Source organism: Hemitrygon akajei, chromosome 16 (genome assembly GCF_048418815.1).
Source record: "Hemitrygon akajei chromosome 16, sHemAka1.3, whole genome shotgun sequence".
Taxonomy (NCBI): domain Eukaryota; kingdom Metazoa; phylum Chordata; class Chondrichthyes; order Myliobatiformes; family Dasyatidae; genus Hemitrygon; species Hemitrygon akajei.
Genome location: NC_133139.1, coordinates 65,590,948 through 65,604,777, shown reverse-complemented (window position 1 = coordinate 65,604,777; position 13,830 = coordinate 65,590,948). Strand labels below are relative to the sequence as shown.

The window sequence follows — 13,830 nt, the reverse complement described above, 5'->3', positions numbered from 1 at the left end:
CACAGTCATATATCTCATGAAGAACAACAGCCAAATTAACAGGATACATGTGCAAAACTTGGAAATGTAGCAAAAATCCTGACATTTATTCATAATCACACTCATCATGACACCAAATCTCAGACATATTCTTATACAGACTCACTTTCACACACACACTTCTAGAATTCCAGTTAGATTCTGCCTTTTTACAAGCTCAGTACAAGCCAAATAATTCTGCTGGTGAGAACACTCCCGCAAAGTAGCTTTCCATTCTTGGCAGTGGGTCTTAAACATACAATCTTCAGAGCCAGACGCAGAGCGAGAGCGAAAGAGAATGAAAGACAGAAACTCCACATTACATTCTACTTCAGTTGTGGGAGTCTGCAGAAAAATTGTGCAAGACTGGTATCCTCAGTCAGTGGGATTTATTCTCCATTTTCATGTTGATACAAAGTCCTTACCTTCACAAACTTTCCCTGCCGTGAGGTTGGCGGTTGCAGGTAATGCCTGAAACCCTGCGTTGCAGTTGCACTGGTAGGATCCCACTACGTTGATGCAAGTTGCATGTTCGTGACAAGGTGAGGACTTGCATTCATCGATATCTGTGTGAACAGGGAAAATCTCTCTCAATAGTAAACATGGATTGCTCCCTTTTATACCCGGGCTCTGTGGGTCGGGATGAAGTAACTCAGCACTGTGTTGTTTAATCCAGAGAAGACCTCCGCTGGAACAAAGGATTGAGTGACTATTCTTGGGAAGGGGCCTTATGGTTTGAGAAAGAAAATCAGGTAAATGGAGTTAAGGAGCAGCAGGAATTGACTCAAGGGACCAAATGGTCAGTCACCTGTTAGAAGCCAGGATGGTTACCACCCTGCTCTCCATACCATGGGCCTATCGATATTGCCTTCTGTACTGGAGCTGCTTTCCATTGGACGGGAGCAGGGGAGGATAGAGGACTCTCTTTGCTCCATTCATCTTTAATATAACTATGGCAGGACCAGGTTTAGTCACATTTAAATTTCAGTTAATTGCCCATTCCCTCCCTGAATCTGCATTGGAAGTACAGCATTGGAAATTCTCAGCGGGACAAGAAGCATCTGTGGGTGAGAAACAGAATGCTGCGAGATTCCAACAACATCTCTGGTTTCAGATCACCAGCATCCTCATTTTTATTTTACTTTCTCTCTAACTGCAGGCATTCCTCCATTACCTGGATGCATTCTGTCTCCTTCACATATTCGGTCTCTCCACCCTATCAGGGACACACTTTCCTGCCTCATTTTATCACTTTTCCAGTTTCTCTCTCCACAGATGTTGACTGATCCTCTGACCTTCTCCACAAGGCATTTGATAAGGTCCCACATAGGAGATTGGTGGGTAAAATCAGAGCTCATGGCATTGGGGGGAAGATATTGACATGGATAGAAAACTGGTTGGGAGATAGAAAGCAAAGGGTAGCGGTGAATGTGTGTTTCTCGGAATGGCAGGTGGTGACTAGTGGGGTGCCACAGGGCTCGGTATTGGGACCACAGCTGTTTACGATTTACATCAATGATTTAGATGAAGGCATTGAGAATAACATCAGCAAGTTTACTGATGATACTAAGATGGGTGGCAGTGTGACATGTAATGAGGATGTTAGGAGAATTCAGGGTGACATGGATAGGCTGGGTGAGTGGGCAGATACTTGGCAGATGACGTTTAATGTGAATAAGTGTGAGGTTATCCACTTTGGGAGTAAGAACAGGAAGGCAGATTATTATCTGAATGGTGTAGGGTTGGGTAAGGGAGAAATACAAAGAGATCTAGGAGTCCTTGTTCATCAGTCACTGAAGGTGAATGAGCAAGTGCAGCAGGCAGTGAAGAAGGCTAATGGAATGTTGGCCTTTATTACAAAGGGAACTGAGTACAAGAGCAAGGATATTCTTTTACAATTGTACAGGGCCCTGGTGAGACCACACCTGGAGTATTGTGTACAGTTTTGGTCTCCAGGGTTAAGGAAGGACATCCTGGCTGTAGAGGAAGTGCAGCGTAGATTCACGAGGTTAATGCCTGGGATGTCCGGACTGTCTTACGCAGAAAGGTCAGAGAGACTGGGCTTGTACACGCTGGAATTAAGGAGATTGAGAGGGGATCTGATTGCAACATATAAGATTATTAAGGGATTGGACAAGATAGAGGCAGGAAATATGTTCCAGATGCTGGGAGAATCCAGTACCAGAGGGCATGGTTTGAGAATAAGGCGTAGGTCATTTAGGACAGAGTAAAGGAAAAACTCCTTCTCCCAGAGAGTTGTGGGGGTCTGGAATGCACTGCCTCGGAAGGCAGTGGAGGCCAATTCTCTGGATGCTTTCAAGAAGGAGCTAGATAGGTATCTTATGGATAGGAGAATCAAGGGATATGGGGACAAGGCAGGAACCGGGTATTGATAGTAGATGATCAGCCATGATCTCAGAATGGTGGTGCAGGCTCGAAGGGCCGAATGGTCTACTTCTGCACCTATTGTCTATTGTCTCTCATTTGGGAGCTCCAGCTTCAGAGTTTACAGTATTTAAGCCATAAGACCCTAAGCATAGGCTCATCTAGTCTGCTCCACCATTCCATCACAGCTGATTTATTATCGCTATCAACCCCATTATCCTGCCTCCACCTGCAACCTTTGATGCACTTGCTAATCTATCACATATCAATGTACATTTTAAACAGACCCGATGACTTGAGCTCCACAGCCACCTGAGTATATTTCATGGATTGTTCCCCGATACACCTGGGCTCTGAGGGTCCGGATGGGTAACTCAGCACCCTGTTACTTGAACACAGAGCAGAACTCCTCGCTGGAACAAAGGACAGAGTGATTGTCCTTGGGGAGGGACCTTATGGGTTGAGGCAGCATATCAGTTCAAATTACAAAGTAAATTTTATTATCAAAGTACAGATACATCAGCATATCAACATACAGCGCACAGTGAGGACTGCCGAGCGCATTATTGGAGCCTCCCTGCCCTCTATTGTGGACCTGTACTCTTCCAGGTTGAAGAAGAGGGCGGGGAACATCATAAAGGACTCCTCCCATCCTGCGCACGGACTGTTTGATCTGCTTCCGTCTGGTAGGTGCTTCAGATCCCTCCAGACTAAGACTAATAGGCACTGGAGAAGTTTTTTCCCTACTGCGGTCACTTTGCTGAACAGTTAACTGCCGGTTAACTGTCAGGTAACTATTACTTGGATTGCACTACCTGTATGTATAATTTATATTTTCATTTATATTTAGCATTATTATAGTTATGAGCAGAGAGACAACATCTGCCGGAAGTAAATTCCTTGTATGTGCATAGGTACTTGGCGATTAAAGTCTGATTCTGATTCTGATATACAACCCTAAGATTCATTTCCTTGTGGGCATTCTCAATATGTTTATAGAATAATAACCATAAAAGAATCAATGAAAGATGCCCAACTAGGGCAGTCAACCAGATTGCAGAAGACAACAAACTGTGCTAATAAAAAAAGAAATAATAATAGTAATAAATAAATGAGCAAGAAATATCGAGGGCATGAGATGAAGTGTCTTTGAAAGTGAGTCCATTGCTTGTTGGAGCATGTCAGTGATGGGGCACTTGAAGTTGAGTGAAGTTAGACCATAAGACGTAGGAGCAGAATTAGGCCATCTGGCCCATCGAGTTTGCTCTGCTATTCAATCATGGCTGATCCTTCTTTCTAAATCCTCTTCAACCCCTGTTCCTGGCCTTCACCCTGTAACATTTGATGCTTTATCTAATCACGAACCTATCAATCTCTGCCTTAAGTACACCCAATGACCTGGCCTCCACAGTTGCATGTGGCAACAAATTCCACAAATTCACCATCCTTTGGCAAAGGAAATTTCTGCACATCTCTGTTTTGAAAGGACGCCCCTCCGTCCTGAGGCTGTGATTTCTTGTCCTAGACTCTCCCACCATGGGGAACATTCTTACCACATCTACTCTGGCTAGGCTTTTCAACTTTTGAAAGTTATTAATGAGATTCCCCCCTCATCCTTCTGAATTCCAACGAGTAGAGACTCAGAGCCATCAAACGTTCCTCGTATGATGACACTTTCATTCCTTCTTCTTTGTGCAAGTTATCTTCTTTGGTGCAAGAGCCTGCTTGTTGAGTAGTAGCAGCTGTTCCTGAACCCTGTGGTGTGAGCCCTAAGGCTCTTGAACCTTCTTACTGATGGCAGCAGTGAGAAGAGAGCATGTCGTAATTGATGGGGGCTCCTGATGATCGATGCTGCTTTTCTGCGGCATCTGTGTAAACAGACAAATTCCTTCACAATGAGAAATACTGTTTCCTCACTGTTACACATGGACTCATGGGTCTAAATGAAGCAAAGCATTCTCATGTTGCTTAAACATAGACAACACACTTGTTGGAACAAACGATTTATTGGTTTCCTTGTAAAAGGCCTTAAAGATTCACACAGAAAGACCGGTGGATGGGGTAAAAGAACAGACAACCCAAGATTGAACCGAATCAGTGAACCATTGGCTTCCCATCTGCTTAAGGCTGAGTTGATTAGTAGCTCATTGGATTGAGAAGCCATCTGTCATCACCTGAAGATCCCAATGGAGAAGATCAGCAGTAGACCCGCCTTCTCTGGTGATGCAATGGATTACAGAAACATTGATGAACTCCAACCATACCATTGACTTTGTGAGGTAATCGATGACCTATGATCCACTTGGAGCTAAGGGCTCAAGAAGAAGAACCATCAGGCTCTCGAGCCAAAAGTGATACATTCACTCAACTTAACTTGCCTCATCACTGAAATGTTCCCACGACCAACTGGCTCAATTTCAAGGAATCTTCATCTCATGTTCTCGATATTTATGCTTGTTTATTTGTATATTTATTATTTGTTTTTATTTGCAAGGTGTTGCCTTTTCCACATTGGTTGAACACCCAAGTTCTAGCAGTCTTTAATTGATTCTGTAATGATTATTATTCTATAAATTTATCGAGTATGCCCACAAGTAAATGAAACACAGTGTTGTATATGGTGAGATATATGTACTTTGATAATAAATTTACTTTAGCTTTGACTTTGATTTTGAAGTTGGTCTATGTGAGAATCTAGGATGCAGGACGTGATCAGTAATACACATGGTGGCTCAATCTGCCAAGCAGTTTGGATGTGGTCCTAAAGGTTGTGTTGCATGTTGGATTCTGGTTTCCAAAGGATCTGCCTTGTCAGTGAACTCTTGTCCCTGTACCTGAAAATACTTGGAAACAATGACAAAAAAAGAAAAGCATGCCATTTACCAACACACATAATTTATCTGCGGGATTTGCATAGTGCAGTCCCCATCAGATTATTCATTCATTCCAAAAATATCTTCAAAACAAATCTGGAGAATATTTGTGTCAGGAGGGGCCGGATGGACCCAAACGCAGGACGCAGGCACTGAAGTACTAGGGGTCGGACAGGATGGGGATCCATGGCACTTAAGCGTGGCTGGGGTTCAGGCAGATAGAGTTCAGGCAGGCGGAGCGGAGCGGCTCCCGGAGTTCTGGCAGGCGTAGCGGAGCGGCTCCCGGAGTTCAGGCAGACAGGTCCCCGGGTTCAGGCAGACAGGTCCCCGGGTTCAGGCAGACAGGTCCCCGGGTTCAGGCAGACAGACAGGTCCCCGGGTTCAGGCAGACAGACAGGTCCCCGGGTTCAGGCAGGCAGGTCCTCGAGGTTCAGGCAGACAGGTCCCCGGGTTCAGGCAGACAGGTCCCCGGGTTCAGGCAGGCGGAGCGGAGCGGCTCCCGGAGTTCAGGCAGACAGGTCCCCGGGGTTCAGGCAGACAGGTCCCCGGGTTCAGGCAGACAGGTCCCCGGGTTCAGGCAGACAGACAGGTCCCCGGGTTCAGGCAGACAGGTCCCCGGGTTCAGGCAGACAGGTCCCCGGGTTCAGGCAGGCAGGTTCCCGGGTTCAGGCAGACAGGTCCCCGGGTTCAGGCAGATAGGTCCCCGGGTTCAGGTTCAGGCAGACAGGTCCCCGGGTTCAGGCAGGCAGGTCCCCGGGTTCAGGCAGACAGGTCCCCGGGTTCAGGCAGGCAGACAGGTCCCCGGGTTCAGGCAGACAGGTCCCCGGGTTCAGGCAGACAGGTCCCCGGGGTTCAGGCAGACAGATCCCCGGGTTCAGGCAGGCAGGTCCCCGGGTTCAGGCAGACAGGTCCCCGGGTTCAGGCAGGCAGACAGGTCCCCGGGTTCAGGCAGACAGGTCCCCGGGGTTCAGGGTTCAGGCAGGCAGGTAAATAGGTCCCCAGGTTCAGGCAGGCAGGCAGAGCGGAGCGGCTCCCGAAGTTCAGGCAGGTAGGGAAGCTCCCGGGGTTCAGGCAGGCAGGCAGACAGACAGGTCTAGGTGGCGATAGGATAGCGGAAAGCCCTCCCTGGGCGGACCGCATGCATCCCGGGTAGGGCCGCCTCCCAGGCGGAAACACCGGAGGCCTGGGCATGACGCGGACCCCAAGGCGGGTGCGGGGCACTATCACAGAGTTCGGGCGGAAGAGGAGGACGGGGCAGAAGAGAGCCTTCCCTGGGAGGGCCGCATGTATCCCGGGTAGGGCCACCTCCCAGGCGGAAACACCGGAGGCCTGGGCACGACGCGGACCCCTAGTCGGGTGCGGGGCACTATCCCAGAGTTTGGGCGGAAGAGAAGGAGGGGGCAGAACCCCCGCTGGGCCACGGCGGGTCGGCCAAAAGCACCCGACAGAGGCAAGGGATGGGAGCAGGCAGAACCCCTGCTGCGCCGAGGCAGGTCGGCCAGACATGCCCGACTGGGGCAAGGGGTAGGAACGGGCATAGGTCCAGGTTGACCAACACAACAGCCATGACAATGGGAAATTCGGAAACGGCCAGCAGACAGCGCGACCGCACGAAAAAACAAAACCGAGTGGTGAAGCGGGACCAGCGCATGGGAAGAAAGGTGGGGGAGCGGACCGACTTGGCAGTACTGGTATGGGCAGAGAAGCATGATGAAGAACAGGTCTGAGCCCGGACAGGATAACAGAATGCAGAGACGAGTTCGGAGCCGGCGGGGAAACAGAACAAAACGACCACCCACCTGGTCCCAGTCCCAAGGCCCCTTATAAACACCTGCAGCTCAATGAGTTACAGGTGTGCCTCCTTGAACCAGGAGGGTCCAAACTAGATCACGGGTGACGGGAGGGACAACTGCAGGACCCGGAGTCCGGAGCCCCCGGACCGGATCAAAAACCGGAACGCGGTTCCGGACCGGACACTGACAATTTGACACCAACACTTCATTGCGATTTATTCTCAATTTTGACAATGACAGAAATTCCATACCTTCACAAACCTTCCCTGCAGTGAGGCTGGCGGTCGCATTAGATGCCTTAAACCCTGCAACACAGTTGCACTGGTAGGAACCCATTGAGTTGTGACAAGATCCATGACTGCGACACAGACAGGATTCACACTCATCGATATCTATGTGAACAGATTCCTTCAGAATCATAAACATCGTTTCCTCACTCCTCATCGTGTTTCACTTCCTCCAGGAAAAAGGTGTCTCTGTGGTAATTGAAGGTATACCGGACCTTTGGTGGGACATGAGAAAGAGACCTTACTTCAGTCCAGACAAGACCACCTCCCTCAGCACTTTCTCCAGTCCGTCAGGGACTGTATTAATGCTGCTTCCAATACCGATAACGAACGAACAAACTTTATCATATTCGCTGCCAATTTCAAAGCTGCTCTCATCTTTACATGGTCCATCTCTGAATTTTTCCTCCATCTCACGATCATAGTCATGTCCCCATGGATTTCTCAGCTCCTCAATGAACCAGCTCTGATGGAGTGTTGTTGGTCCATGTGAGAGTCTGGGATCCAGGACTGAGATCGTAACCACCATGTCTGCTACAGATGCCAACTCTGAACAGACTTGCTCCCTGACAATGCATTACACCAGCAGCTTTTTGGAAAGGAACATGACTGGTCAATAAATTCATTTCACAAACACTGATTATCAGAACTGTCAAAGCAAACAGAATGAAATGGCAGACACACATAAAATGTTGGAGGAACTCAGCAGATCGTGAACTCCACAGCCATCACAATAATTCTACTGAGGGACTTGCACAGAGCAGTGCCTGTGATATTCTTCTTCACTCCCAGTAATGTGTAGGATTGTCAATGACTACCCCTACTTGGCATTGATTCTCTATTTCATGGTTATATTAAGTCCTTCCCTTCACAAACTTTTCCTGATGCAAGGTTGATAGTCAACAGGAAACCCTGCAATGCAGTGGCACTGGTACGAACCCACTGTGTTGTTACAAGTTGCATGTTTGTCACAGGGCGAGGATTCACACTCGTCAATATCTGTGCGAACAGACAAAATCCCCACAATGCTAAGCACTATTTTCTCTGTGTTACAAGTGGACTCGGAGTGTCTGGATGGAGCGAAACACAGGCATGTGGTTTAGTACTGAGCCAACCCTTGTTAGACAAATATTTCATTGATTTTTTTCTGACAAGAAGCCTTGAGGATTGTGGTAGAAAGACACGTGGATGGAGCTAACAGTTAGACTGCTACAGATGTACGAGTGAGAGCATTCTGACTGGCTGCATCACCATCAAGTACGGAGGGGCCATTGCACAGCAGCAGACAAACTTGTCAAGTGTTGGAAATGCAGCCGGTTCTTGTGGGCTTTAACCTCAATACCATTTAGGACATCTTGAAAATGTGCTGCTTCAAAAAGGTGGCATCCATCATTAAGGAACCCCGTCACCCAGGACATGCCCTCTTCTCCTACTGTCATCATTCAGGAGGGACAGAAGCCTGAAGAAAACATTCAACTTTTTAGGAATACCTTCTTCTCCTCTGCCATCAGATTTCTGAACAGACAATGAACCCATGAATGTTACCTCGCTACTATTGCTCAAGTGTATTTAATTTTCTAATATATATTTCTGACTCCAACTTATATTTTATGCATTGCACTGTACTGTACAAATTTCATGACATATGTCAGTGATAGTCAGCTGGAATTTGATTTTGATTCTGTTGGAGCCATGTATTAATGGCTGTGTCCTGCCCCAATTAAATGGCATATCGTGTCCCAGGTGATCAAAGGCAATACTGGCAATGTTCACAATTAGTTTTTGTTCTTTTGGAGTTCTCCCAAAGAAGCAGCTCTCCGATTAGCCAATGCACCAATTAATCAGAGAGTTGTGAATGACGTTTATATGATGCTATGTGCCTGTGATGCTGCTGCGGTAAGACCGAAAAATCAAAAGACATAGGAGTAGAATTAGGCCATTCAGTAAGTTTTACATTGCACTAGTGCATACACACATTTGTGCATATTACAATAAACTGAACTTTGACTTTGACCTTGGCCATCCTAGAGATTGCCAATTTGACCTTTATTCTATTGTCATGGTTATTTATGGTCATTACCTTCACAGCTCCTCCTTCCATTGGAGCCAGCCTTCTCAGTCGACTGAAAACCTCTGCTGCAGATGCACTGGAATGAACCATCTGTGTTCTGACAAGTTGCTTCACGGGCACATGGAGAGGAATTACATTCGTCGATATCTGCACTGACACAGAAACACTTCAGGGTTTGCTCGACTGCACATTAAGGTCCCTTCACCCTTCAATACTCTCTAGGGTCCTACTATTTATGCTTATCAAGCATTTGTGCATTTATATTCTTTTTCTCAAGCTCATAGCTGCTATGACCTTTAAAAAATAGCCAGGGTCACAAGCGGCCTGCGAGATGCTAAATTCTTAATATTACACCTTCACCCTTCAATACTCTCTAGTGTCCTACTATATATGCTTATTAGAGTTAAATTTCATCTCCACTACCCTGCCCAGACTTCTGTACAAACTCCTTACAGAGGGCACTGGAATTTGACTCAAAACTCTGACACCCCAAACTGTACAGCACAGAAGGGTGCCCTTCGACCCATCTAGTAGGTGCCAAACCTTTTAAATGGCCTACTCCCATCGACCGGTACCTGGGCCCATAGCCCTCCAACCCCGTACCTTCCATTTACCTATCCAAACTTCTTTTAAATGTTGAAATCCGGTTCATATGCACCTCTTGTGCTGACAGCTCATTCCACACTCTCACAACCCTCTGAGTGAAGAAGTTTCCCCTCATGTCCCCTGAAACTTTTCACCTTTCACCTTTAGCCCATGACCTCTTGCTGTAGAGAGACCCAACCTCAGTGGAAAAAGCCTGTTCACATTTTTCCTATCTACAATATACCTCGCATAATTTTGTTTAATTCATGGTCTCTAACACATTCACAACTAGTAATTCAGATCTTGAAATGTATTCTTGATTTCATAGTTACTTAAAGTCCTCACCTTCACAGTCCTGATTGATTGCATTGTACCCATCATTGCACTGACACTTGTAAGAACCAATTATGTTCCAACACTTTTTGCGAGGTCCACATGAAATCATTTCACATTCATTGATATCTGTGTAAAGAGGAAACATTTTTTACAATCGTAAACATTTTTCTCTTCATTACAAGTGGATTCTATCTGTAGTTGCTGGAATTTAGAAAAGAACATCAGGGCGCCACGGTAGCGAGCGGTTAAGCACAATTTTATTACAATTCAGTGCATTCCGAAGTTCAGAAATCAATTCCGACACTGTCTGGGAGGAGCTTGTACATTCTCCCCAGGAGTGTGTGGATTTCCTCCAAGTGTTGTTTCACAAACACTGATTATCAGAACTGTCAAAGCAAACAGAACGAAATGGCAGACACACATAAAATGTTGGAGGAACTCAGCAGGTCGTGAACTCCACAGCCATCACAATAATTCTACTGAGGGACTTGTACAGAGCAGTGCCTGTTATATTCTTCTTCACTCCCAGTAATGTGTAGGATTGTCAATGACTACCCCTACTTGGCATTGATTCTCTATTTCATGGTTATATTAAGTCCTTCCCTTCACAAACTTTTCCTGATGCAAGGTTGATAGTCAACAGGAAACCCTGCAATGCAGTGGCACTGGTTCGAACCCACTGTGTTGTTACGAATTGCATGTTTGTCACAGGGCGAGTATTCACACTCGTCAATATCTGTGTGAACAGACAAAATCCCCACAACTGTAAGCACTATTTTCTCTGTTACAAGTGGACTCGGAGTGTCTGGATGGAGCGAAACACAGGCATGTTGTTTAGTACTGAGCCAACCCTTGTTAGACAAATATTTCATTGATTTTTTTCTGACAAGAAGCCTTGAGGATTGTGGTAGAAAGACACGTGGATGGAGCTAACAGTTAGACTGCTACAGATGTACGAGTGAGAGCATTCTGACTGGCTGCATCACCATCAAGTATGGAGGGGCCACTGCACAGCAGCAGACAAACTTGTCAAGTGTTGGAAATGCAGCCGGTTCCTGTGGGCTTTAACCTCAATACCATTTAGGACATCTTGAAAATGTGCTGCTTCAAAAAGGTGGCATCCATCATTAAGGAACCCCGTCACCCAGGACATGCCCTCTTCTCCTACTGTCATCATTCAGCAGGGACAGAAGCCTGAAGAAAACATTCAACTTTTTAGGAATACCTTCTTCTCCTCTGCCATCAGATTTCTGAACAGACAATGAACCCATGAATGTTACCTCGCTACTATTGCTCAAGTGTATTTAATTTTCTAATATATATTTCTGACTCCAACTTATATTTTATGCATTGCACTGTACTGTACAAATTTCATGACATATGTCAGTGATAGTCAGCTGGAATTTGATTTTGATTCTGTTGGAGCCATGTATTAATGGCTGTGTCCTGCCCTAATTAAATGGCATATCGTGTCCCAGGTGATCAAAGGCAATACTGGCAATGTTCACAATTAGTTTTTGTTCTTTCAGAGTTCTCCCAAAGAAGCAGCTGTCCGATTAGCCAATGCACCAATTAATCAGAGAGTTGTGAATGACGTTTATATGATGCTATGTGCCTGTGATGCTGCTGCGGTAAGACCAAAAGATCAAAAGACATAGGAGTAGAATTAGGCCATTCAGTAAGTTTTACATTGCACTAGTGCATACACACATTTGTGCATATTACAATAAACTGAACTTTGACTTTGACCTTGGCCATCCTGGAGATTGCCAATTTGACCTTTATTCTATTGTCATGGTTATTTATGGTCATTACCTTCACAGCTCCTCCTTCCATTGGAGCCAGCCTTCTCAGTCGACTGAAAACCTCTGCTGCAGATGCACTGGAATGAACCATCTGTGTTCTGACAAGTTGCTTCACGGGCACATGGAGAGGAATTACATTCGTCGATATCTGCACTGACACAGAAACACTTCAGGGTTTGCTCGACTGCACATTAAGGTCCCTTCACCCTTCAATACTCTCTAGGGTCCTACTGTTTATGCTTATTTGTGCATTTATACTCTTTTTCTCAAGCTCATAGCTGCTATGACCTTTAAAAAATAGCCAGGGTCACAAGCGGCCTGCGAGATGCTAAATTCTTAATATTACACCTTCACCCTTCAATACTCTCTAGGGTCCGACTACTTATGCTTATCAGAGTTAAATTTCATCTCCACTACCCTGCCCAGACTTCTGTACAAACTCCTTACAGAGGGCACTGGAATTTGACTCCAAACTCTGACACTCCAAACTGTACAGCACAGAAGGGTGCCCTTCGACCCATCTAGTAGGTGCCAAACCTTTTAAATGGCCTACTCCCATCGACCGGTACCTGGGCCCATAGCCCTCCAACCCCGTACCTTCCATTTACCTATCCAAACTTCTTTTAAATGTTGAAATCCGGTTCATATGCACCTCTTGTGCTGACAGCTCATTCCACACTCTCACAACCCTCTGAGTGAAGAAGTTTCCCCTTATGTCCCCTGAAACTTTTCACCTTTCACCTTTAGCCCATGACCTCTTGCTGTAGACAGACCCAACCTCAGTGGAAAAAGCCTGTTCACATTTTTCCTATCTACAATATACCTCGCATAATTTTGTTTAATTCATGGTCTCTAACACATTCACAACTAGTAATTCAGATCTTGAAATGTATTCTTGATTTCATAGTTACTTAAAGTCCTCACCTTCACAGTCCTGATTGATTGCATTGTACCCATCATTGCATTGACACTTGTAAGAACCAGCTGTGTTCCAACACTTTTTGCGAGGTCCACATGAAAGCATTTCACATTCATTGATATCTGTGTAAAGAGGAAACATTTTTTACAATCGTAAACATTTTTCTCTTCATTACAAGTGGATTCTATCTGTAGATAGATAGATAGATAGATAGATAGATACTTTATTCATCCCCATGGGGAAATTCAACATTTTTTCCAATGTCCCATACACTTGTTGTAGCAAAAACTCATTACATACATACAATACTTAACTCAGTAATAATATGATATGCATCTAAATCACTAACTCAAAAAGCATTAATAATAGCTTTAAAAAAGTTCTTAAGTCCTGGCAGTTGAATTGTAAAGCCTAATGGCATTGGGGAGTATTGACCTCTTCATCCTGTCTGAGGAGCATTGCATCGACAGTAACCTGTCGCTGAAACTGCTTCTCTGTCTCTGGATGGTGCTATGTAGAGGATGTTCAGGGTTTTCCATAATTGACCGTAGCCTACTCAGCGCCCTTCGCTCAGCTACCGATGTTAAACTCTCCAGTACTTTGCCCACGACAGAGCCCGCCTCTGCTGGAATTTAGAAAATAACATCAGGGCGCCACGGTAGCAAGCGCTTAGCCCAACGTTATTACAATTCAGTGCATTCCGAAGTTCAGAAATCAATTCCGACACTGTCTGGGAGGAGCTTGTACATTCTCCCCAG

The 13,830-nt window shown here is 45.7% G+C and overlaps 1 protein-coding gene across 2 annotated transcripts in view; it reads right to left on the bottom strand.

The window, feature by feature from the left end:
• Positions 1–13,830, bottom strand: part of LOC140740134 (uncharacterized) — a 187,924-nt gene that overhangs the window by 44,560 nt on the left and 129,534 nt on the right. Inside the window, exons 3-7 of one of the 2 annotated variants that reach the window (XM_073069069.1) lie at positions 13,078–13,194; positions 12,164–12,301; positions 10,358–10,474; positions 9,437–9,574; positions 444–584 (exon numbers count right to left, since the gene is read on the bottom strand). In XM_073069069.1, coding sequence (XP_072925170.1) covers positions 444–584; positions 9,437–9,574; positions 10,358–10,474; positions 12,164–12,301; positions 13,078–13,194 — 651 coding nt within the window. The remainder of the gene's footprint in view (positions 1–443; positions 585–9,436; positions 9,575–10,357; positions 10,475–12,163; positions 12,302–13,077; positions 13,195–13,830) is intronic. The other variant, XM_073069068.1, reaches the window with a different exon arrangement.